Source organism: Struthio camelus, chromosome 30 (assembly GCF_040807025.1).
Source record: "Struthio camelus isolate bStrCam1 chromosome 30, bStrCam1.hap1, whole genome shotgun sequence".
In the NCBI taxonomy this organism is placed as follows: domain Eukaryota; kingdom Metazoa; phylum Chordata; class Aves; order Struthioniformes; family Struthionidae; genus Struthio; species Struthio camelus.
This window is the reverse complement of record NC_090971.1, coordinates 4,975,762-5,001,847: the sequence shown is the minus strand read 5'-3', so window position 1 is coordinate 5,001,847 and position 26,086 is coordinate 4,975,762. Positions and strand designations below refer to the sequence as shown.

Here is a 26,086-nt window from a genome sequence, read left to right as displayed (position 1 = left end):
AGATTAGCTAAATTCAATGGGGCCATGTTCAGCTGGAGCAGTTGAGGGTCTTGTGCCTGAATCTGGAAAGAGATTTGTCCAAGAGTGCTCACAGAGCTGAGAATACAATGAAGCTGAGAAAAATACTGAAGGAAAGGGATAAACACTGGCTCTTCAGCAGTCTGAGTGAAGCCTCGCATCACACCATAAACTGCCCTTTGGTCTGGCTGGGGGTCACAAAGTCTTTGCAAGAAGTTTGTATGAATTAGGACTGTGGTTTAAAGTAGCAGCAGCATTTCAGTTGTGCATAAACTAAATGCTCTTTTTTTGCCTCACAGTGAACTGCACAGATTTCATTCACAGGGAAACTGCTTCTATCAGAAGGATGATGTAGTAAGGCATGAGGGGAAACCGGGAATTGCCTAATAACAGCAAACACTGAGCAAAATGATTATATGCTTGTGAAGTGTGACGTGTAATCTCTTCTGTTTTGAAGCTAATCAAACCTCATGTGCAAAGGGTGCCTCAGATCCTCCAGGCTATCTGAGAAGCAGTATAAAAACACCTGCTCTTCACAGTGCTTCCACCAACTTCTCCTGATTTCTTCCCATCGGTGACCTGAGTAAGTTTTAAATTCTTCATGTCTTTTGGTATGCTCTCTTAATGATAAATCTAAATCAGTCCTTCATGACTGTCTGCTGTGCCACTGACAGGGTCAGCTTTTCCATACGAGGATCCTTAGCCCTGTGCAGTCCTTGAGGCTGGCATTATCCAGCAGACCTTGCTAAGTACTGTGCTTCAAGAGTTTTGAGACTTCTAGTTCTTAAGGCTGGTATAGAAATGAGCTGAGTCAGAGCTTGACTTAAGCAGAAGCTGAAGTTCAGTTTTGAAACCCTGAGATGCCAGATGATCTTAATTTTTTTGTTGCTATAAAGCTTATTATTTCCAATTTGGGGTTATCTCACCACTTTAACTAGCTTGGCAAAAATCTAACTCTAACTAAACCTATGTCCTGTCTTTAAGGACAATTGGTGTAAACTTATATAGGAATATCTACTTCCCTTGCTGTATGATCAACAATTTTAAGCCTTTATCAGTGGTTCAAAGGTTGGTAGCCCTAACCTACCAAGCGTTGGAATTGGGTGCTTTGTAACCAGGGGAACAAAGGCTCGGGGTGTGCTCATAATCCCGTCCTACAGAATAACTACTGGAAAGAGTGCTGGGTTGGATGGCCATTGGTCTCATGAAATACAGAATTTTTTGGTGCTCCTTTACAATAGAACCAAACACAACTGAAGCAAGCACTCCTTACAGTCTAGCCCTCAGGGTTTTGTTTTGGCACATTCTGTGTAGACATGTCAAAAAATGCAGATTGCCTGAAGTATGCAGGGAGGTTAGGAAGAATCCAGAGCTTGGCAAGGAGAGAGGGTAAGTGTGAATCAAGCAGTCTGACTAAAGAGAAGAAAAGAGCCAGAAACTAAGGAACCACATCATCTTTACTCTTGCACCTACCCAAGCTGGAAGCTTCCTGATCAGATATCATTGCCTGAGTGTCTGAACGTGAATCTCTTCTTATACTGGCCACTTGCTTTACATTATTCATCTGTCTATGTGTATTTCAGAGTCGCTTCCTCTGCAGAACAATGTCGTCCTACAGACAGCTGTGCAATTACCCCTGCAGCACAACGTGTGAGGTGACCTGCCCCCAGCCCATCGCTGATGCCTGGAACGAGCCATGTGTTACATCCTGCGGTGACTCCAGGGCAGTGGTCTACCCACCCCCTGTCGTCATCACTTTTCCCGGGCCAATTCTCAGCTCTTGCCCTCAGGAAAGTGTAGTGGGATCCTCAGCACCAGCCGGCATCGGGAGCTCATTTGGCTATGGGGGATCTTTTGGCTACAGAGGCTCTCTTGCTTATGGGGGTTCCCTGGGAACCAAATTTTCATACCCTTACTGCTCTCAGAGGTTCAGCTGCTACAACTCTAGAAGCTATGAACCATGCAAAACCCGGCAGGATTATACCTGCACTAAGAGCAGTCAGGATACTGAGTGCAAGATCCAAACTCAGGAGTAAGATGAGAAAGATGGGTCTCTAAGTTGCTGGCACAAAAAAAAGGCTTATTCTCTCTAACACTTTATGTCATATTTGTGTTTATATCTGCTTATGTACTTCTCATTTCTTAATTATAAATATATTCTTCTATTCTTCTCATGATCCAAATTTTCAAACACATTAATATTCCTTTTACATTTAGTCTAATACTGTACAAGAAGACTCTCTATACAGACGGTATAGAACAGGCTCTATACTGTGATTTCTCTCACTTGACATTGCCTGATGTCGATTAACAATTATGAAAAGGGATGAGAACTGGACTGCATTGTCAAACTGACAGCTGCAAAAGAAGAAAACTGTGTTTGAAATGAAGTTTTCTGATACATGAAAACTTATGTGACCATCTGTAAAAGCCTGGAATTCTTCAATCTCTGTATGACCATATTTTACTATTGTAAACTTTGCTTCTCAATCTCCTATTAAAGATCATGCTGCATTGCAATATTAGCATTCTGGTTTTGCTTTTTCTGTTTTTATGAATCAGTATGATTGAGATAATCATGGTAATTCATAATCCATCCTAGGTAAGCCCTGTGGTGAGGGGGGAGCCAAGATCCTTAACTGATCAAAAGCATGGTGCTGGCCCTCTGCTCAGCAAGGAATTTGCCCATGTTGTTTACTTGTTTTAGCCCTTGTAGGGCACCAGCCTGCACTGCTAGAAAATTGCTGGGGACAGGAAACTATGCAAGGAATGAAAGGGAGGTGTGCCATCATTTTCATGCCTGGACACATTTGTAGGAGAGGGATGACAAGAGCTTGTAGGACACTTAGGAATTAGCAGTTGGCTCAGTGCACCTTGCACAGTGTATAGCAGAGGTAAATTCAGTTGTTCGTAGAAAGACATATTTGGCTATATCTACATTGCACATTTGGTCCAGGTCAGAGACTTGTCTTCCTAATTCCCTAATTCTTAAAACAACGAACTTAGCCTACAACAGTTCAGATCTCAAATTCCAGCCAGCTGCTCAGAGGAGAGGCTGTCTGCCATGCAATACTCCACTAAGCACTGTTAATGTGAGTCCCAGCTGAGGGGCTACTTAGCTAATTGTTTACCTGCATCTCAGCAGTAACTTGTTAGTCCCAGCTGGGCCCTGAGCCAGCAGATGTTCCCTATTTAAGGAGCACTCTTTCTCTTCTTTTGTTTTTTCTGCAGTCATCCTTGGCTCCCTGAAGCTGCTCCCTGTTGCTGCTGAGCTTCTGCTGCTTCCAACTTCTGCTTGTTGTTTCCTAGGACTGTGCTAGGAGATTCCTTTTCTCTGTGCAGTAATAGAAAGGTAAGTTAGCTGAAGATGTCTACTCTGAGGTGTTTCAAGTTGATGTAGTTATTTGATCTTAGAAAGCTGGATATGAAAGCACAAAGCAGGGAAGTCAGTTCAGATTTCTTGGGGTTTTGTCACTAGATCATTCACTGTCTTTGAATTTCTGTCTCTGTAAAGTTTCCTCTGCTGCTCTGTAAAGTCTAATAATCCTTTTTTACTTCTCTGTGCAGAGAGAATTTTATTTCTGTGTTATAAAGAACTATATTAGTTCTGGTAAAAAGCCACAGAAAGGCAGAGGAAGCAGGCATGAGCTATGTACGCAGAATGTTTTGCAAGTGGATATTTAGTACTTCATAGTGGTCTAGAAAGCTTTATCTAAGGGCTGGGCAATTTTCTCACACCTGTCTCCTTCTAAAGATTAGATCGGACATGCTAGCAAGTTCTACATGGTGTAAGCAGTATTTCTTGATGAATGAGTCCATAGGCGTTATATAAACACAGTCTGTGGAGTGCAATGCTCATCTGCTAATCTTTCCCTCTGAGATAAGGAGGTGGTTTGGTTGAGTAGGTTTATAGAGGCTCTGTTACCCCAAAACAGAGAAACAAGAAAACAGATGAATGCTATTAGGCTGCAATAAGTGTTTATTGGGAGCAAGTGTACATTTTAAGCAAAATACAGTACAAGACAGACTTCTAGGGTTTCAAAAAAGGGGCAAATTATGCTTGGGTGTACAAAGGGAGACTTATTCTGTCTGCCTTGTTTCTCATTCCAGCTATTTACTCTAGGTCTGATACAACACCTTGTGGCATAAAGATGATTTGTTTTGTAAATTCTTGCAGATGTTCTGTGTTTTATTTTGTTGCTGAACACAAAACCAGAACCATGTGTTTATGTGAGCTGAGGGCCCTCTGAAGCCTTTGAAACTGGTCCAGACTTTTGTGGGTCAGCACACTTGTCCAGCAGTGTTAGGATTGTGTGTCTAATATGAGAAAAACCACCCCAAAACTGTTGAAATAGTACCTTTTTTTGACTTGGATGTGAATGAAGCAGAAAAACAGTTCTCTAAAGCTACAGGGAAGCAGGATGCTTTATACTGTGTTGCAGGATACCTGAGGTTGGGGTTTAACCCCATGTGCTTCCCTTTCGTCCCACAGAGACCCCTGCCCTGTGGCAGCAGGATGTGAGGGGATGTAGGTGGGTGGCCAAGTGCAGAGGGAGCTTGGGGAGCAGCAGCAATGTAGTGACAGAGTCACAGGAGAAACAGCCCAGCTCTGTTATTCCCCTGCACAAATCTCCAGACTAGCACAGTCTCCCATGAGGCTGTGGCCTTGCACTGGGGCATATCCTACCCATTAACAGTGCCTGGTGCTGTGGGTTTCTGGCTAGTCACACTATACATATGCTGCTTTGCAGTGACTGATGTCTGCAGTGCAGTGTGTCACAGCTAGATTGCAATTATTGGGGCCCATTACTAAGTTAGGGATTTCATGAACAAATACATTTGCTCCTAAGTCCTACAGAAGGCTGTTGCAATGCTGCAGCTCACTCGGATGTTTGGTGTCCTCAGTGATTCAGGGTCTCATCACTGACCTGCACTGGAGGAGGAAAGAATGCATATTTCTGGGCAGTTTTTTCATGTATTAAAGAGTAGCCAGGGAATTCATTTTTTCAAACTGATGACTTTAAGTCAAAGCTGAAACATTTCTAAATGATCCTTTTCTCTTGAGTTGACTGAATTTCTCATTGCCCCTGAAAACAAGAAGCACTTTGAGGTGCCAACAGTATTGATAGATGCTAGTATGTGGTTTCCTGTAGCCTTTCAGGAAGGAATGATGGTTAGGGGAGATGCCTCTTCAAGAATTACATGATTCACTTGCAGGTAGCACCATCAATGTCATCACCTTCTTCCAGGCAAAATGAAACCAGGTGTGGCTCTGGCAGGAGGAGCAGACTGGGTGGGTTGCTTCCCCAGAATGTTATCTCCTGCCTCCCTTTGTTTCTGATCCTGTTTCTTGTTTATGTGGATCCTCCATCATAAAGTATCACTAGCTTTAAGGGTGTCTCTGTAGGCATTGCTGGGAAGTGACGCTGCAGAAATTCCCTGGCTTCCCCAGTCTTCCTGCGTGTGTCACCTTACTGCATTGCATTACAGTGGTGGTAACAGTTACCAAGTGACAATGTGCAAACAATGTCCTTTTAGCCTTAACTGTAAGACTTGAGGAATTAAGGAAATTTTTTCAAAAAAAATTTTTGATTAGATGTTCAACTAAACATCTTCAACTGGATGTCTTCAACTAGATTCCCTAGCAGGGACTGGATTTTAGAAGTGAAGAACTTGCTTTCTTGGGGATAAAAAAGCTTTTGTAAGTTATATCAGTCTGAATACACAAAATTCATAGTCTCTATTGAAAATAATATAATTAACCACTGCCAATCCTGAGCTAGTCAGTGTGAACCTAGAACTTCACTTCTCTCCCCTGTATGTAAAGGGAGCAAAATGCCCATTTGATGCTGCAGATGTGAGCCAGAACTGAAGACAGGATTTTTGAACAAATGTGCTGAAATAAGCAGCTAATCTTCTGCATTAGCTGCGACTGCACTTTGAGATTTCAGTCCAAGGTCTTTGCAGGGTGATACATGGCTTCACTCCCTGACCTGTTTCATCCCAAACAGTGAATAGTTCATCACTCAGCAGGGGGCAGGATGAACTGCACAATGCACCCTTCACAGAGCATGATTTGGCAAAGCAAGGTACTGCCCCAGGTGTGTTGGCATACAGAGTTTGCTGATGAACTTCTGAGCTGTCTTTGCTCTTTGAGGTGTTTGGGGGGGGGGGGAAATAGTTCATTCAGAAACAAGGTAACAAATTGACAGGAATGTTGGTAAGTGAAGCTTTGATGACAGGATTTGCTGGACTGCTTGTCAGAGTGATAGTGTTCTCATCATCAATCACCAGCTCTGATAATTGTGCTAATTGGGGCAGTTACAAGTGGAGTGAATTTTTGCTTGATAGTACAATGGGACTTCACATGCAAAGAATGGCTCACAGCCTCCTGATTGCCCGAGTAAAAGCATAAAAGCAGGCACAGTGCAGAGCTCTGCTAACCACTTCTCTTGCCTGCTCTCTGCTGTGAAAAGGTAAGTCTGAGTCTCTTTCCTTGCTGTTGTTATAACGTTGCTGTAGCAATGCAGGATTGCACCTGAGAATAAACTTGATGCAGCTTTCTTTCAGTAAGGGTTGTTTCTTACTTAGTGGTAGGTGGTGGTGGATATAAGCTGTTAAGTCAGGAAAGGAGTTTATACAGCCTGAACTTTCCACCACTCTAGACTTATCTACACCAAGATTTAGTGCATCACTATTTATAGTGAGATCAAAGTTGCATCTGGTAGTCTAAGATCTAACTTACCTGTAAATATTTGAACATTAGTCCATACAATTCTTGCATTCATAGATCTTTCCTGGTGGCTTTTTCCTTTTTTCCCCTCCCTTGGCTGTGTAAGATATGGACCAGGAGGAGTGCTCCTGATGAATATTTCTATATTACAGTTACCTCTTTAGCTGATGGAACTTGGTTTAAAAAAAATATCTAGGAAAACTGATGGGACTGGTTTCTCCAGCCTGATCGCCCTGCCTTTAGGAGCATGTCTTACTCTGAACTCATTGACTTGCAATAACTGCCAATTTAAGTTAATTCTGAGTTTAAAACTGAGCCTAGATGCTGCTATTACTGATGATGTTTTGTCTTGCTCTTTGCAATTACTTCTGAACTAATGTGAGCCTTGTGTTCATGTGTTACACTACACACTTGCTTGTTACAGTTGGCACTTTATTCCTATTCTTTATTCCAAGCCTTCCTTTTTAAGTGTTTTAGGCGGGGCAGAGATTAGAGGACCTGCAAAGCAGTTTTGTGAGTAACTGAGTGATTTTTATGGTTAAAGCACTTGCAAGGACTCAAAACTTTGCACAGCTCCTATTTCTGCCCCAGCTGGGACCACATTCAAAGAAGTCCTAGCTTTGCTGGAAACCTCACCATGCTGCGTTTGCATCCCAAATAGGGATATTCTGCTGAGCAAGCTCTCCTTATGAGCTTTTCAGTGATGGGGTTACTTATTTCATCTTGCATAGTGCTTGCAAGGGAACCCTAATGCCAGTTGTAGTAGCTAGGTGATTTGGGAATATCAGTGTCACTGACAGCTGGGCTTGCTGGGTCTAACTACCTAAGCTTGCTGGCTTTTTTTCTTTACTATTACCTCACCAAATGGCTCTGGGCAATGCATTTGTTTTTCAGCCTCCATTACCTCTTTCATAAATCTGGAATAACAACTTGCCTCACAGTTGTAATGATTAGAGGTGACAGAGAACCAGCAAAGAATATGTTACTATTTAAGTGCTAGCTAGTATTTCTGTTTGTTTCTGCACATATTCATATGAAAAAAATCAAGGTTCACAAGAAGTCATATTCAATAAAGAGATGGGGGGGAAAGAAGTGATAAAAGATGGGGATAGCTCAAGCTCAAAGGCACCATTCCATTGGTAATTAATGATGTTTTTATGCATCAAATCAGCTCTGCAATTAGGAGCCAAAGGAAATGGAGATGGATGCTCAGGAAAGAGGGGCATGAGAAGATTAGAAAAGAGACACAGCTGCAGAGATGTAACTGAAGTCATTGGCCACAATCTTGGCTCTTTTCCCCTTGTTTTGTTCTCTCTTCCCTGCTCAGCCTCTGTTATTTTGGCAGTTGAGCTTTCAATCTTGTATTGCATTGGCAATGTATTTCAGGTTTATCTCCACTCCCAGAAGATGCCTTTCTACAGACAGATGATCAGCTCTCACTGCCTTGCACCCTGTGAGATGACCTGCTCTCAGCCCATTGCAAATGCCTGGAGCCAGCCATGTGTTACATCCTGTGGTGACTCGAGAGCTGTGATCTACCCACCACCTGTGGTCATGACATTCTCAGGACCTGTTCTCAGCTCTTGCCCTCAGGAGAGTGTGGTGGGCAGCTCTGCACCATCTGGCACTGGGAGCTTATTTGGATCCATGAACTTTCTGGGTTGCCAGGGTTTCTATGGGAGGTCATATTCTCCCTATGGGTCCAGTAGGTATGGTTTTGGGAGCTGCAGACCTTGCTAAATGTGCAATGAAAAATGAGTGAGGACCAGTTGCCTGACAGAGGAAGACGCACCTTCAGGCTGTTGCTGGCATGGCTTTCTGGGCATGACAACCCAGCATCTCTGAATTGTACTTTTATGGAACTCTCAAGCTAATGATTAAATTCAGTTTTGATTACTCTCTCCAGTAGCTCCTGACAATAACCTTGAATTGGTTATGTCAGTGATCTTTGGTTGGAAGTGAGACAAGAGCGAGAAGTTTTCCTCTGCTATGAAAGAGTAATGTGTGTGAAATGTATAGCCCTGGGACAATTCTTTGGTTACAGTCTTTAATGAGACACTGGCAATTTTCTGTATTTTTCATTCTCAGTAATGCATTCTACTTATTACTTTCTCACTAAAATGTTCTGCATCAAAACTATGGGCTTTCCAGACTTTTTCTGTCCGCCACTTTTTTGTTCATAAGCTATTCTGGATGAGAATTGATCTTTGTGGAGGGCCATGAGAGTGTCTGCATTTTCAGTTGCACTAAACGCCTAAAGTTGGAAGATGACCAGGCCCTTTAAACTGGAGGGAGCATAATGATTGGCTTCTGCATGAAAGTAATTTCATGCTCTATAAGCAAGTGTTGTAACTTGTACAACTAAGTTTGAAACGTCCTCCAGGGCAGGTGTGGTTACAGTATGTCTTGGCTACATAGTAACAAAGTTAAATACATGAGTAACTTTGAACATCTTTCCTGTGCTCCACTAATCGCCCAGGGCCCCAGCTTAACTACACATCTTACACTGGTTTCATAAGAGCCATTGATTAAAAATAGCTGCTAATCATCTGTGAGTAGAACTTTCCTTTGACTAGCCAACAGGGATTTTTTTAAACTGAAGGGTCAATCTTCTCTGAAATTCCTTAAATTCTCTGAACTTTCCTCTTGATACCTTTAAACTTAGCAGCCCTGCTTTAAAAACAGGAAAAAAAAATAGTTCTCAGGTCATCTTCACCCACTCCTTTCAGCACCTCCTATGATTGCAGTGCTGTCCAGGACTGCCAGCCACCAGGGATTGTGCACTGCTCTGCACTTTTGCTCTTCCCCATGTGAATCTGCTGTTCTTAGAAATATTGGATATGTATTGGTAAACCTCAGCATGCTCCTGCAAACTAATATCCGTGCATTTGCATATTACAGTCATAGACCAGAGGAAATAGAGGAATGAAAAGCCTCAGTCTCATGCTGGAGAAATTCCTGTCCACAGGAATGAACATGTGATAGTAACTTCAAAGTGTTTGAAGGTGTGACTTGACTTGTAAAACCTGCTGAAATGAGATGAGCCTACAATGATTTAGGCAGACAACACCTTTTTCTTGTTGGGATGTGTCTGGAGACTCTTTGCTTCTATTCTCCTTCTGTCTCCTATCCTCTATGTGGTTTTCCTTGTGGTTCCTGGGATGCTATCAAAGGAGAAGTATTCATTTGCACAGGTAGGCAGACCTCTAGTGCAAAGTTCTGAAGACCTTTGCAACCAGATTAGCTATTTTCCAGCCACATCTCTATGGTTTTGATCACTTCAAAAGATGCATGTAGCCTTTTCTGAGAGTTTTGTCTTTGTGCTACCCAGAAGAATAAAACTGCATCAATCCTCTTTGCATTCTTGCTGCACCTATGCAGTGGACTTGCAGCAGTTGCCAGTTTGTCATGCTTTGGTAAAAGGATGCAGTCAGAAATCTTTCACTGTGGATGTTTTCAGCATATCTGGGTGAAGCTGCTCTGCTCATGTACTTGTTATGGTACAGCAATGACAAATGTGGGAGCTAGAAGTTGAAGCCTGGACTATAAACAGAGTGTGTTAGTATGTAATAATTGAATAATGGACTCTAATGACTTTGAATGGAGCTTGAATACACAACCCTGTTTGCTAAAAAGTGACCTGCAGAGATTGCTTGGAATGAAGGACTGCAAAATGGGCCACTCTGAATTTGCCTGTTACAATCATACTAGAGGAAATATGGAGAAATGATTCTTTAATTGTCTTCACTTGTTCTTAAACTTCTCTTGACAATCAATAATCTGCCACTTTCCAGGTGGTTGCAAAGCTAGGGCAGTAAGGGAAATGCAGCAGGCTGAATTTGGATTAGTTACCTGTAAGTGGAATCACAGATGAATGCAGTGGAAGATAAGAGAGCTAATTTCACTGGCAGCCATAGGGCATCTTAGGTCGGATCACATGCAGACACGAGATGGGAGGAATGCAAGCTGCTGTTCAGTGTGATGTTCTTGGCACAGTGCTGGACTCCCAGTGGTTTGTCAGTGGCGGCAGCCCTGGGACTACATTGGACTCAGTTCTTGGTCAGCCATGGCAAACCGGGGAAGTCTAGGCTGTTAGCAGTAAGTGTCAGTGATTCTGATTCCTATTCTTCCTCTTGGCTCTGACAGCTATACTGCAGAAACTGTGAACCACATCAGACCCCACAGAAATGTCAGTGAAGCAAGTAACTGCTAAGAACAGGGCAAATAAATGAAATGGCTCAAGCTCAGAGACTGAGTCAATAGAGGTCACTGCGCTCTCCTTTGTCTAGTCTAAAAGTGTTATGAGTGTGTGTTTAAATCCTAACACAAGGTAACCGTGTTAGTAAAGGAGATGCACTCAGAAGTTGATCCATAAAGACATTGTAAACATGGCTTAAAGTATCTGTTCTCCCCACGCACTAAATTACATTTCAAGACAAATATCTGTGGGAGTTAAGCCTCTTATGTTTGATTCTAATAAATGGTTTCACTAAATACTTACTAATAGAGCCTAATGTTTTTCATGTGGTTCAGACTTGCACCACTGGTAAGCGGCCTGCAGGTGCAATGACTCAACATAACTGAGCCAGAAACATGCCTTGCTGACTGCTAGCTTCCTCCCAGGATTTGGTTCTGGAGGAATTAGCACATTGTCTACTTATAGTCAACCTTTTATCAGTTTTGCAATTGTAGGATCTGAATTTTAATATTTCAGATATTTTAAAGAAAATGCTCTAGCAGTGAAACTTGAAGAAAGCAATCTTTTTTTAGCTCATATTCCTTTTTTACTTAGGAAACAAATTCTATAATAAGCCATGTCTGGAATCTGTTATTCTTTCCTGAAATGTTTCACAATGAACTCTATGGGAAATTTATCATGTCCTTTATACTACTTGCCATGTGACATAGTCTTTCAGCTAGCGTAAGCACAAGTCCACAAAAACGTGCCAGTTTGATTATCTCAGTTTCAGAGCTTTATCTTTAAAAAAGCATAATAAGAATATTTTCTGGTTTGAGCATTAGCATAACAGACTCATGGCAGTCAGTACTGACTGTGGTTGCAGGCAAAGTTTGAACGTTAACCTGGGAAGTCACACTACTGAAATTCTCCCTGTCCCAATGTGTGCCAGAGTTCCTGACACCAGAGTATTCCAGGAATATTCCACTGTGTGCTCCTCTCTCCCTCTTGTTTTCCTCCTCTAACTAGATGAGAGTGACAGTGAAGAGCAAACTTGGAGCTAATGAGTGGAATAGAAAACTGCAAATACAGATCTATCTTGCATCAATTGTTAGATGGGGATCTTGGAGAGAGGAACTCGGTTCTGAGCTTTGCCAGGCGTTTCCTGTGTAACCTGGGGCAAATGTTAACTACTGTTTTTATCGGAACAGAAAAAGAATATCCTTTAAACTCTGTTTAAAAGGTGCCTATCTGCCATAAAAAGGAAAGAGTGATGATGCTCATGCTTTGCTCATCTTGTCTTTGTCTGTTTACTCTGAAAGCACCTCAGGGCAGGGACTGGCTTTATTCTTTGTTTGCATAGCACTGAACATGCCTTATTTGCAGCTTCCTTACAATTGGAGTTAATCATGTTTCTAACAGGCTAGAAGCCCTGAGTATCTGCTGTTCCTCTGATACTTAACTGCACTACTGTTATTTCTTAGAGGAAACGGGTTATTGCTCTCCCTTTCTTGTTGGGGATAAAGAGGCTAATGACTGCCAGGAGCAATAAGAGTATTAGCTACCTGGGATGTCTGAGCAACATAAATGGCATAAGTTAAGCATCAGCTCAGTGAGTTTAACAATTTAGACTTGGAAAGTCCTCTACCAGGCATCCACTTCACGTGTATTTATGGGCATGCCAAGCTCAATGTGGAAACTCACAATTCTCTTTTTCTCCTTACTGAAATCATATTTCAATAAGAGCAGTGTAAATATATGTTATTTTTAACCATTAATATCTTCATAGGATTGAGACTTCCTACTCAGAAGCGTCTGTGACACGGAGTAAATTCAGTCTGTGCATGCTACACGGTACTATCAGTCCGTTAGCGGCTTGGTCTGTGGGACGTAATTACCCAGAACTGGTTGTGCGTGAAGCAGAGGTCGAGCAAGAGAAACCAGAAGGCCATCGTAGGAAGTAACAGAATTTTAATGAGAAATAAATGCCTCTATTTGCAAAGTGAGGTGTCAGAACAGGAAAACTCTGTTTCCAGATAGTTCCAGAGACTGTTCCATAAATGTTCTGCTCAGAGAAACTGCTTTTCCTTAATGATTTTCTTCTGTCTGTTGTGCAGCTACTGATGAAGATAGTTGTCATTACGAGTGACTTACGCATTGCATGTTCTGCCCCAAAACAGGTTTTTAAAAAAAAAAAGAGGAAAGGTGAAACCAGGTGTTGATAGGGAACAAAAAATAGAAATTGAAGGGAAAACAAAAAGGAGAAAGATCAGAAGTGCTCTGCTGCAGAGCTGCAGGAAGGCAGGACTCCTCCTCACCGTTCTGAATCTGAGTCTTTACTTGTGGTTATCCTGGGCTCTTCTGCAGCTTTTCTGCTGCCTTTAGCATGGCCCAAAGCTTCCGTGGAGGAATCGGTTGTATTGGTGGGAGGTGGACGGGATGCAGTACCCACTGCTGAGTGTGGAGAGGACTGAAGCAGTGGAGAGGATTTGCAGCCAAGAGCAGCGCCAGAGCCGTACAGGGAGGTGGACAGGCTCCTCGAGGTGAGGTATGCCCCCCAGCCCCAGGGAGCCGCCAAAGGCGGGTGCCCCGGAGGAGCCCACGACGGCCTGCTGGGGGAAGGAGCTGAGGATGGGGCCGGGGAAGGTGACGACAACGGGAGGCGGCTGGATGAGGGCCGTGGAGTCGGGGCACTGCCGGGCACACAGCTCGTTGCAGCTGTCAGCGATGGGCTGGGGGCAGGCGATGCCGGCTTTTGGGGATGCGCTAGTTGTAGCGAGACCTTTCTTTCCCACAGAGGTGATCCTGAAATACAGAGCTGAATAAGCACAAGCTCGAGTGGAACAAGTCAACCGTTTCGCGTCGCGTTGTCGGGAGCATGCAAAGCAATAGCCAGATGAATAGGCAAAATTGTTGATGCAGTTCGTAAACTTTCCTGTCAGTCACCTCTGCTCTGATCGTCTGCATCCTGTAATCCCTGTGCTTGTCCTACCTGCCAAACCTTCAGAAAGTGCTGCCTCATCTTTTCTTACTCCCCCCCAGAGAAACAGAGTGTTAGCAGGACTTCTTGTGCTAAAATATGAGCACATCTGCTTACTGAGCACAGTCTGAAATCCAGTAGCTGCAGAAGCTGTCATGAGTAAATATACCCTATAAAATATTTCTGTCCAAATATTTCCTGGCATAAGAATACAACTGCATACAGAATATGGAGTAGATTGGGAAAATGTAGGGAGCTGTCTTTCTTCAGTTAATAATTCAGCTTGCAAACTATTATTTCATCTAAAACTTTGGTCACTAAAGCTTGTAGCTCTGCAGTGCTTCCAGTAAAAATCAGGAAACATTATTTTATTCAGAAAATAGCCCTGTAATGCACAGATTCAAAGCCTTGAAATCAGTGTATTCAAACAGCTAATGTGGATCTCAATTTACAAATGGATATATGAGAAACACTGGATCAGACCATCCTTCTACATCCCTTATTGTCTCTGGTGAAAACAAGTAGGATTTAAATAATCCCTTCCAAATGTTAGTTTTTACCTCTCCATAAAAACTAAATTAATGCAATAAAATTTCCATGTAGGTAATCGATTTCTTCAGCTGGATCATTAAACAGAGCTCAGGGTATAGCCATGTCTCTATGACCTAGTCATTCGCTGAAACAGTACAGGATAATTCTGCATTTTAAAGCTTATTCCTCCCTACGTTTCCAAGGCTGCTGGCAGAACAAGCATGCCCAAATTTGAATGACAGTGGAATAAATGCCTCAAACCTGCTTTTTACTCCTAGAGCCTGCCAGTAACAAAGCTTGCAAGCATGCTTAAAAAAAAAAAAAGGAGGAGGGGGGGAAGAATCACAAAAGATTCCTAAAATCTCAGCAAAATGTTAGTGAACAAAACTCTAAGCTGAAAATCACAGTGCAAAGGCATTTTGCTATTTAGAAAGAGATGAAATAGGATCAGACTTACCTGATATAAAGGAGAATATGCAGGAGAAGGAGATGAACAGATTTGTGCAGCTGCACCTTTTATACCATGCTTCAGATTGGCTGGGGGAGTCTGAGGCACACAGCACACATGAAGTCATAATCACCAGCCAGCCCAAATTTGTAGTATATTTAACTTCTGCAAGTGATGAAACTGTTTTATTTGCTGTTTACAGAATCACCCTAAATCTCTAAATAGCCTGATATGCACATTCCAGCTCCCAGGTTTCTTTCATCTGGGAGCTTAATTGACCAGCTGCAATTCTGGTATCATTCCACCCTCCCCACTGGGATTGCAGGAGGAATTAAACTGGTTCTATTTATTTAGCACTTCCTTCATTAACTTCCCGTAATGATTTTAATCAGAGCTATAACCTACTGTAATACATGCCTGTACTTAACCTCTTCAGAGCTAGGCTATAATCTAATCTATTCACACAGTTTGCAATTAAATTTTCGGTGAGGTAGAAAACATCTGCCACTGCCACTGAACAAGAGAGTGATCCCGTACCAATAGGAACCCACAGATGCTGGCGAATGGTCTTTGGCTCAGGATTTTTTAATTGCTCTTGCTGCTTGGGGAGACCAGCAGAAGATACGTTATTTTAGTAATTGAAACAGTGTTTAAACAGAAAATTGCATTTTGCTCTGAAGGGATATGACACCATTACTCCAGGATTAGGGGTGCTTTGAGGCAGCAGAACTTAAGCAGAAATCTGTACTCCAGACATTCCAGGTTAAGTGGCAGTAAAAGCAAGAGTAATATCCAGAGAATCACTGCTACAACAGTGGATTTTTTTTCTTTTCTTTCTTTATTTGTTAGCAAGACGTTACCTGCAGAATGCATATTGTTGCAGAGCCCAATTTTGACTCCTCAGATTTCAAGTGACTTGTCTAAGCTATATACTCAGGCTTCCTTAAAAGCTTTGCGAGCAATGACAAGAATTACCGCAAGGCAATTCATCCTGTCTCAGATGCTTACCTGAAAAGGGGTTGTAATGTCCTCAAAACATGCTAATTTTGTCCCTTTGACGACTGAGATACTTGGGCAACAAGCTCAAATGAAACATGGTTTTTAGACAGGGAAGTTTTAATGAGATGTATCTGGGCCATATTCTCGTATTCCAGAATCCTATCCAATAAATAGTGCCTGGCCAAGCCTCAGGTTTCCTTATTTGCCTATGGATGTTATCTGCTAAATAGCAAACATTGCAACATTTCTACCATTAATTATCCTAAAATTATAAGGTTCTTTTTCTCCAGAACTTTGAGATGGCCCTGGTGGATCACAAGAGCAATAGCACTCACAAAGGGTGTTCCACAGTTTTGCGCGAGTTTTTTAACAAACCCTCGTTAATGACTTACACAAACTGATGTGTCATTATTATAGCACAAGTATGTAGTTGGATTCAAGCAGCCCAGCATTTTGAAACATATTCTTAAAATTGTACTAGTCTAGCGCACTCGTCGTGTTCCCTTAACCAGCTCATGATTAGAATTTCAGGTCAGTTGGTTTCTTTTTAGAAAGTAGTTTTTGTTTGTTTTTGTGTACAAGCTCCTTTAACGCTGATATTTGAATTCACTCCTCTAAGTTGATGCATCCACTACAGCGTCACTGGAAAAATGTTCTGCAGCGCCTACATCTGTCCTCGTGTTTCCAAAGCTTTTCCTAGGCTATTCCAAGTCTACCTGCGAGCTGCCTGCCTTTCTTTTGTGTTACAAACACACGCGTGGCTTCCTCAAGAAATATATTTAGCGAGTTGCCTGTAATCTGGCTAAGAATCTGTTTATCTTTGTCGTGGATTTTACCTCTAAGACATAAGGGATAGCAGGATCGGATAGTGTGGGAGGCAAGGCACAGGCTGGGGTGATTTAAGAAAATATTTTGTAATAAGCCTTTTGATTTTTCCACTGAAATGGTGCAGGATGGTCCTGTTCAAATGTGAATTTGAACCTCATATAAAGATCACTGATCTCACAAGAAAGACACTATGTTTTGCATCAATTACACTTTATTTGGCATGAGTAAAGAAGGATGGAAAGAAAACCTGCATATGACAGCAGATGGCAATTATGATTAACATCCTTATGTCAGCTCAATAAAATAAGTAAATAAATGAAGCCAGCATAATTCCTACTGTCATTCTAATGCAGTTAATGGCGCGTTACCGGGAATGAATGTTGCCAGTTAAGTGTTAAGATGAAATAAATGTTTGCTTTGTCATTTGCATTTCATGCAGCATGAGAATTTGAATCAAATAGTAAAAATCAATATTGAGCAAAACTATTTCATCATTTTGTGGTGAATGATGTGCAATAAATATGGGTTGTTGTTACTGTGAGCCTCAGGTCCTTCAGGCAGTTTGAGGAACTGTATAAAAAGTCCCTCTTCCAAACCCTGTTGTATTTACTTTTCTTGCCTTTTTCTTCTTGGACTCATTCATTTTCTAGATACAAAACTGTTCCTTGTAAGCTTAAAGTAATCCTTTTTTGTCATTTATGAGGAGGTAATGTTATTTATAGGTTTTTAGGGCTAGGCTGGTATTTTCCACAATGTATTGCACAGGAGCTATCAGCTTTCCACTGGGTCAAATCTCAGGGATATAATCTGCTAAACAGCTATGAAAAGCCAGGACTGCAGAACTACAAGCTGCACTCACTATACTCTACACCACAAAGGCCTCAATCACAGCCATGTTTAAAAGGGGATAACTAATTTCTAGTTAGCTTCTGATAGTTAATTACTTGATCCAGCTGCACTTTCTAACTAATTTAAGTGGAAGAAAGCCAAAGTTTGTAAGAGATGTAAGTGAAGCTTTCTTACTCAGCGTAGAAAGGTCTTCCAGGCATTAGGAGCCAGGTATGCCTTTGGGCAGTTATTCCATAATGGATAGTGTCTGGATTTTTGCACATAATTTCAGACCAAGTAGAGCTGGCTATAGTCAGAGTCAGGATAAGAGCAGCCATTTGTATGATGAGGCATATGACCTTCTATAGCCCTATGTTTCCACTAAGCAATGATTAACCATCACCTAAAAATTATTTTTCCTACAGGACTCATACAGATTTGAGAAATTATGTTGATCTGACCAGGTAGACCTTAGCCAGGTAGCTGCAGTTAGGTAGGACAGATCAGGGGCTAAATTAGTGCTGCGAGGAATCTACACAGTTCTACGTTTCCCATTACCATGGGATGTAAGCTTTTCCTCCTGTTCCAGGGGAGCGTGTGCTGTGTTAATTCACACTTCTCATCATGTTTCTGATCGACCTTCACTGTAGAGAGATGCTTTGCTGTGATGTTTACCCCATGAACGCGTCAAGCACTGGTGCCCAGGGCTGCGAGGAGCCAGCGCCCTGACTTCAGGGCAGTGACTCAGCTGCCATCACTGTTGCCATCACTTTTCCAGGCCAGCTCTAGCTGTTTAGTTCCTTCCTTCAGGACAATGCAGCGGGATCTTTGTCAGCACCAATACTTAAGGGCTCCTTTTGTCCTGGGAGCTTTGGCTAGTCTCTGTCAGAACAGACTTTCTTATGGATTTTCAGCCCTAGGCAGCAAGCAGTGCATGGACCCAGGCTGATCAGTGCACGTTGGTCTCAGAGCTAGAGAAACACAAATTCTGAGGTTTATTAAATATCAGCTGCCAGTCTTCCATGAAGAACTGTGGTGATGAGATTACTTGTACAATACGGGACTGCAAGTCTGCAGTGGCATAAGCCAGGGCTGAGTTTTCGGTGTGTGATTATGCCCTCCAAGGTATTATCTCACAGGCTCTGACATTTTCAGGAGTGGGGCATCCAATGAAACAGTGTTTTTAGAGCAGACAGCTGTCCTTCTATGGCCAGTGTGTTGTGGCCATATTGTTCCAGTTCAGTGGTGAAATAGGCCTAAGCAAGGGCTCACCACAGAGGCTTTCACTGTATGGGGAGGGTTTGCACAATGTTATTGCAGCTAAATATATATATATATAACAGGCAGTTTTATGCAAAGAAGTTGGCAAACTCAGCATGGATGAGAACAGAAAACCACAAAAGTTTTTTTTTTTTTAAATGATGCAACAAAAGTTTAATGAGAATGAAAAGAACAAAAATATTTTGCAATATCAAGAAGGTATATTCAAGATGTCCGAGTCAACCACGTTTTGAAAGGCACTACGTTACATGTTTTACTGCATTCAGTAACAAACATGAGAGAGTAGAAGATAGCAAAGAATTGAACCTGGGAAGGTATTGGAGGGGAATTCAAAGGAAAAAAGGAGAGGCACGGAGCATGCAGAGGTGCTGCACTAAACAGGATTTGTGAGTGCTTACACAAAGCTATCACTCATCTGTTCACTGGCAAATCTGCATTTTTTTTTCTCTTGTACCTTATTCAGTGGATTTTCCTGTTATATCTAGCAAGGCCCGCAGCTTCCACGGCGGTACCTGCTGTACCGGTAGGAGAAAGGGCTGCAGTATCCAGCCCCATAGGATCTTCCATAGCCGTAGAGACCCCTGTAACCCAGGGAGGAGCCTCCATAGCCGTAGAGACCCCCAGAGCCCAGGGAGGAGCCTCCATAGCCATAGAGACCCCCAGAGCCCAGGGAGGAGCCCCCGTAACCCAGGGAGGCTGCAAGGACGGGTGCTCCAGAGGAGCCCACAACTGAACTCTGGGGGAAGGAGCTGAGGATGGGGCCGGGGAAGGTGACGACCACGGGAGGCGGCTGGATCACAGTTGTTGAGTCAGGGCACTGCCGGACGCACGGCTCGTTGCAGCTGTCAGCGATGGGCTGGGGGCGGGCGATGCCGCAGCTGGTGGCGGGGACGCACAGGTCGTAGCAAGACATCTTGCGGGGATGGAGGCAAGTCTGCAAGACACACTGATGTGTAAATAAAAGGCAATAGTTCTACTGGAAAAAGTGTTTAAAAGTTGCACAGGCAGACTAGAATAATGGCTTTCTCTTTCAGTTCTTTATTTTCCTTCCTCTTCGGTTTTATTCGTGTGATGCCTCTTCCTCTTGTAAAAATCAGCACTGCTGAAATTGCAGGCTGTCTAGTCATCATTTTAATGGTCTCATCCTGGTTTCTTATGCTTCATTTTCCGTAAGAAGTAGCTCTTTGTTCTACCCCACTATCAGACATTGTAAAAATATTATCTATCACTTTGCAAGTTACCTTCCACTGTACTTTGCAGCCACTCTTACAGTGTCTGTGCCAAAAAGGTGGTTTCGTCTCTGATTTACGCTAGCAAAAATAAAGAGGAGTAACCTGACAACCAGCTGAGCTCATGTGGTGAATTAATGACTAGCTGGAAGAACAGCTCTGGCATACTGACTTGTAACATGCTTCCAAAAGCAATAACTAAAATCACTTTGCCAGCATGCTAAGCCTGCTTTAAGCAGGATTAAATGAGGCATTCCCTGCCCTAAAGTGCTTGTAAAGTAGCTTGAGAATCACAGAGTGGGTGAAAAGATTATTTACCTGGTTTTCCAGATGGAAAACTGGTACACTTAAACAATAAGGGCTACGTTTCTACTGCGGGTAAGTACGCTGGGATCTGAGCTTTTCTGAAAGAAGAGCTATAGCATCTGATCCTACCTCAAAGAAAATCCATGGTAGAATTAAGACTCAGTACCTCACCCCCCCCCCCCCACTGGAACCAATGAAGGTTAGAAGAGACTTCTGGAGGCCATCTAGTCCAGCTCCCTGCTCAGAACAAGACAGCATGAAAGTTAGATTAGTTTTCCCTAGTATCACCTCTACATGCCAATATTTCCATAGACAATACTTTTATATTACTCCTGGGTAGGCTGTCCCCTCAACACATACATATATGCAAATATTTAATATCAAAAATTTACATGAAAAATCCTTTAAAAATTCATAGTGGCTTGAAAAAGTTTTCTACCAGTGTATTCAAAGCTGCTTGATAGATTTGATAGCTCATGTTTGCATTAACAGAAAATGACCACTTTTGAAAATCCTGATTTTTAAAACTAAATAAGAAAAATAAATGCACAGAGAAATAATCTAACATTATTAAGACTCTTAAAATACTTACGATTGATTCCCAACCTTCATTAAACTGGCAGAAGAGAGAGATTTTAGATTAGATTTTAGGAAAGAGAGCACATAGAATGACACTTACCCTTTTCGCCAAGGAGAATAAGGCAAGCAAGGTGGAATGAAGAGCCCTGAGTGGGGAGAGCTTTTATACTGTTCCCCAGATCACAGGGATCACCCAAGGTACAATTTGTGCGTGTGCATAATTGGGGCAAACCCAAAACTAATAGGACACGTAGGTCCTCAAAGTTTTGCTGACTAATTGTTTATTTTTTGATTGAAATTCACAGGAAACATGATAGGCACATTTCATCACAGAGGTCTCTTTCATCTCAAATTGTTACATGTCATATTCATTCCTGTTATCATTCCATTCATGTCGTTGGCCATGCAACAGGAATTATGCTAACTCTTTTCCTTAGCTTCTACATTATTAAGGCAATACGATGTGGCTTACAAGGTGACTCATCAGAATTGCTGTCACCTGATGTGTGCAGGTCTTTCCATTAAATCCAGGCTGTCAGATACCTGTTGATGAAATCGAGTTCATCAGAGCAACTATTATGGTTGTAATTAGAAATGTTTATCATGTCCACTCTCAGCTACTTAACATGAGACTAATACAACACCCAAAGGAAACCAGATAAAACTTCCTATGGTCTTTAAATGGTTTTCTATTGTTTGGCTTTTGCTCCTGAGCACAATGCTGGCCATCATCTTATGAACAAAACACTTGCAAAAACAGCTTTTTTCTTCTTGTTCGTGCATTGAGCCCTAGATCATTCTCCCTGTCCTTTTCCTGATCACAAGTAAATCCCTTGGACTATAGTTCTAGGAGCATAGCAGAATGCCAAGGGGACTTTAAACAGAGAGCAGAGACAGTCTCCTTTTATGTTTTGCAGATTTTTCTACCTGATGTCTTTCATTCTATTTCAATCCAGGTCACAAACCAGAGGCGTACCCTTTCTATTCTTAAGATTATAAAACACTTTATTTGCTAAGCATGGGTCACCCACATCATCCAGTCTTCTGTCTCCTGATATAACATCTTCAGGAATCCATCAAAACTCTTTAGACCAGGCAATACTGAAGACAATGGAGAAGAGAATACAGAAATGGAAGCCAGCTGGTGGTAACTTGCTAAAGCTATCTGGAGATATGAAATGATACAGACAGAGCATTCATTTAGTTGCATAAAGGCTGATCACTGGTAGAATTGGAACATTCTGAGCAAATAATCAAATCCTTTGTTTCTGTGAACTGATGTTGTGCAACTGAAAATGACAAAGCTACATTGATTATATAGCTTAAGAAATGCTAGTGGTTTTTAAAGTTTATATTTCATTTTATACTTTTATATTGAAGAAAACTGAAGATGCGCAAATGTCCAGGATTCAGATATGAAGGACACAAATGACCTTGACTTACACATTTTAATGTGATGCCATTTCATAATTGCTAGGCACCAAAATGGTACATTCATTTAGTCTAATTATAAGAGTACATTCCCAAATCATTAGTGGATAGTTTGTGTCATTTGAAAAGACTTATTCCCTAGAAGCTTGGAAATATTATTGTCCAGGAAAAGCTCTAACCACCTCAAAGGCCAAAAACCCATCTCATAATTTAGAGATAATTTATGGCATAGAATCTACAGTGTTAAAATAATACATAGGTAAACAAGGGAAGAAACGATCTTTGTTTCGGGTGATATGTTCCAAGTTCATAATTGTTCCCTATTTGCAGAAACTGCCAGCTCAGCCCAATTTGGACTTGTGGCATGCAGTGACAATACTGTATTACAGAAGGTCATCAATTCCTCAGAGTCGAAGTTAATAATTCAAAACACTTTATCAAATTTCTCTTTTAACACCTGAAGATCCTTTTGTACTGAAAAAGCTCAAGTTTCCTCAGGACTATTAACTATTCTCAAGTACCATTTATGCACTAACAGTATCAAACAAGCAATACCTGAAAAAATCTGTTTGGCTCATCACTACAGATCAGCACAGTAATCCCATTGTACCTTTATTTAACTAAGAAACTCATTGCATGTCCATCTCTGGAAAAAAAAAAAAAAAAACCAAAAACCCAGGAAAATAAAGGCTTCTCCTCTGTCTCCTATATGAAATCGTACAGACCTTTTCCCATGCATTTCTGATAGAGAGTATAGCTATCTGAGTGATTCATGAAAGGAGAAACTAATTCAGTTAACATATGTACGAAAAAGAGCTTCGAACACTCCAAAACTAAGGATTGAACTGTCTTTCTACTCAAAATTAAATTTCAATTTCCATATAACCCCTATCTAAAAAGCTAGCTGAAGCAAGCCTTACAGGTGCCTGGAATCGCTGCTGCTCTTTGGAACAGAATCGTTCCCATTGCAGCTAGAGGGAAATACCCTTGACAGACGTCATCGGCTCCCGAGGGTGCCGTGTCCCCCACCTGTGGGTGGGGAAGGTAAGCATGCAGAAACCATCTCCAAACTTCCTGCATGTTGCATTCACAATCTTTAAGTTCTGTCCTGGCAGATTGTAATGTGAATTATAGGTACTTAAACAAAAATCTTGTCCATGACAGCAGTTTGTGATTCTGAAAAACATATGAGACACTCTCTAGGCGTTAAATTAATATGAGTGGAGCTGGCTTAATTTCTGTCCTAATTCCAAAGAAGTGACTGGAATGATGCCAGGTATTAATTTTCCCCAAGACACAAGATGAAAGAATTCTCTGTAATCTAATATAATGTTTAGGTCCTATTACAGAAGAATTTGAAAGGGCTCATAAACTCTAACACTGAGCAAAGCAATTTCATCATCTTTACAGTTTACATGTGCTTGAAATTTGCGCGGGCAAACAGTTTTGATCTTATACTTCCAGGTGCTCTGATAAACTATAAAAGCTTTCCTCTCTCATAGCTTTTCCACACACTTCCCTTGACTTCTTTGTGACTTGGGTAAGTCTGATTCTTCTCTATATCTACCAATATATCTTTTTACTGTGGGTTTCAACTTCAGCTGATGTCCAACATCTATACTGTAGAGTTTTTCTGCACTGCATTGGGATAGAGATCCCAAAGCTGGCTCTGGGTGGGCAGTTACACCCATTTTGTTCATGGAATACTGTAGAGGTCCTAGCTTAGCATCAGAACCCCTGGGACATGCGCAGTACGAGCTGGAATGCATTTAACCTGTTCCAAAGGTTTGCATACTGTGCGATTCAACTTTTAGTAAGGATGTCACCATTACAGCTGATCATACAACCTGAGATGAACAAGCCATGCATCTGTGAAAGTTCTCTGTTCTCTTGGTCCAGCAAATGCTCTTACTCTACTTGATGTTCTCAATTCCATGTTCTTCCTCAGAACAATGCTGGGGACTTGCAAGACATAGTGGGTAGAGAAAACTTAAAATATAATGTATTAAAAACAATTATTCAAGCATAAATATCCTTGGAGAAAACAGCTAAATTTAGAGGAAAGGAACTAGACTGAATTCTTGGGGTCACTGAGGAGATTTTGTTTTTCCTGGGACTAGTCATTGAAAAGAGATTTTTGAAAGATGTCAGAGCCAAAAACACTGACTTAAATTGAAAATTGTCCAAACTATCTCAGTACAATGGCTGCCTAATCAGGAACCGGGATAATAACTCTACCATCTGACCTTCTATTGTTCTGTCACATTGCTTTGTGAGCAATCCAGACAGCGAACATTTCATAAGCTATGTACCTAGAACACTCAGCAAAATTGGGATGAGTGGGAAGGAGAAGCTACTGTAATTAAAATATATATAATAAATTACATCTCACCTAGACCCACTGAACTCAAATCCAAGTTTTTCTATTGAATCACCAAATGAATTTGGACAAAGTAAATTTATTTCTCTGTATCAGTTTTCAGTGTTATGTGTAGATATTTATCTAAATTCTTTGCAGGATCTTTGTGAGGGAAAAGAATGTCAGAGCTAGACATAATGTTTCTCATGTGCTTTTATATGTATAGACACTGTTTTTATCAGAGTTTTCAAAAGTTTCCTTTTTTTAAAAGACAGGATTATGAAGTAATAAGAGAGCTGATTTGCAGACTGGGAAATCCATCTATTTACCCAAAGTCCTATACTCTACTATCACCTTAATGCAAAATGTGATAATTATTTTTCTCTTCAAGTCTTTTCTTTCTGTTTAGTCTACTGATTAGTGTGTCTTGCAGACTTGCCTCCATCCCCGCAAGATGTCTTGCTACGACCTGTGCGTCCCCGCCACCAGCTGCGGCATCGCCCGCCCCCAGCCCATCGCTGACAGCTGCAACGAGCCGTGCGTCCGGCAGTGCCCTGACACGACTGCTGTGATCCAGCCGCCTCCCGTGGTCATCACCTTCCCCGGCCCCATCCTCAGCTCCTTCCCCCAGAGTTCAGTTGTGGGCTCCTCTGGAGCACCCGTCCTTGCAGCCTCCCTGGGTTACGGGGGCTCCTCCCTGGGCTCTGGGGGTCTCTATGGCTATGGAGGCTCCTCCCTGGGCTCTGGGGGTCTCTACGGCTATGGAGGCTCCTCCCTGGGCTACGGGGGTCTCTACGGCTATGGAAGATCCTATGGGGCTGGATACTGCAGCCCTTTCTCCTACCGGTACAGCAGGTACCGCCGTGGAAGCTGCGGGCCTTGCTAAATCCTGCAGAAATAACCCCTGAGTGAGGAATAACTGGCAAGTGAGAGATACAGTCCTGATCCACAGCAGAGTTCCCCCAGAAGTGCTGCAAAGTACTGATCACTACAATCCCACTGCAATGGAGCTGGAAGTGCACAGCACATCTTTAATTTTTTCACCCTCCACTTATGGTCTTTCTGTTTTTTCCACCTGTGTGTGTAACTGATGGGGTGAAATGTATAACTTAAATTCCTGTGAAATGGCTCTTCAGTTTCTAACAGAAGAAGAGCTATAAAATGAACTGTCATCACTCTGCTGCTTATTCTTGCAACTTTGCAATGCTTTTTCTGCAAATGTTCATTCTCAATAAAATTATTCTACTTTGCATCAAAGAATTAGAATTTTGGTTTTCATTTCTCCTGTCAGGGATAAAAATTCTCCACTCTGCAGGCACTTAAGAAGGGGGAGCTGAAGGGAAAAACTCAAGTCCTCAC

At 41.9% G+C, this 26,086-nt stretch overlaps 2 protein-coding genes and 1 long non-coding RNA gene across 5 annotated transcripts; 2 read left to right on the top strand and 1 right to left on the bottom strand.

The window, feature by feature from the left end:
* Window positions 1–237: 237 nt before the first annotated feature.
* Window positions 238–2,536, top strand: LOC138062914 (uncharacterized). The gene is made up of 3 exons (XR_011136624.1): window positions 238–372; window positions 476–601; window positions 1,602–2,536. It is a non-coding gene; the product is annotated as an uncharacterized lncRNA (long non-coding RNA).
* Window positions 2,537–3,265: 729 nt separating this feature from the next.
* On the top strand, window positions 3,266–25,959 carry LOC104144167 (scale keratin). 3 transcript variants are annotated; one of them, XM_068922216.1, is made up of 2 exons: window positions 3,266–3,370; window positions 25,161–25,959. In XM_068922216.1, exon 2 carries the CDS (start codon window positions 25,182–25,184, stop codon window positions 25,611–25,613), a length of 432 nt encoding a protein of 143 aa, XP_068778317.1. In that variant the 5' UTR covers window positions 3,266–3,370; window positions 25,161–25,181; the 3' UTR covers window positions 25,614–25,959. The 3 variants fall into 3 exon arrangements, with proteins under 3 accessions (XP_068778317.1, XP_009673291.2, XP_068778316.1); XM_009674996.2 differs by lacking the exon at window positions 3,266–3,370 and adding an exon at window positions 23,873–23,908; XM_068922215.1 differs by lacking the exon at window positions 3,266–3,370 and adding an exon at window positions 23,894–23,908 and having other exon boundaries at window positions 25,149–25,959.
* On the bottom strand, window positions 18,492–19,736 carry LOC104144168 (scale keratin). Its single transcript, XM_009674997.2, has 2 exons — window positions 19,336–19,736; window positions 18,492–18,513 (listed from the first exon to the last, which is right to left on the bottom strand). The coding sequence occupies exons 1-2, from the start codon at window positions 19,734–19,736 to the stop codon at window positions 18,492–18,494; spliced, it is 423 nt and encodes a 140-aa protein (XP_009673292.2).
* Window positions 25,960–26,086: the final 127 nt, after the last annotated feature.

What these genes read in the sequence shown, in the direction of transcription:
- LOC104144168 (XM_009674997.2), bottom strand. Translation starts at nt 19,736, where the DNA reads ATGTCTTGCTACGACCTGTGCGTCCCCGCCACCAGCTGCGGCATCGCC. An exon ending in TTCTCCTACCGGTACAGCAG is followed by an intron (nt 18,514 to 19,335) that starts GTACCGCCGTGG and finishes GTGTTTCTCTAG; the next exon opens with CTCTGAGACCAACGTGCACT.
- LOC104144167 (XM_068922216.1), top strand. Translation starts at nt 25,182, where the DNA reads ATGTCTTGCTACGACCTGTGCGTCCCCGCCACCAGCTGCGGCATCGCC.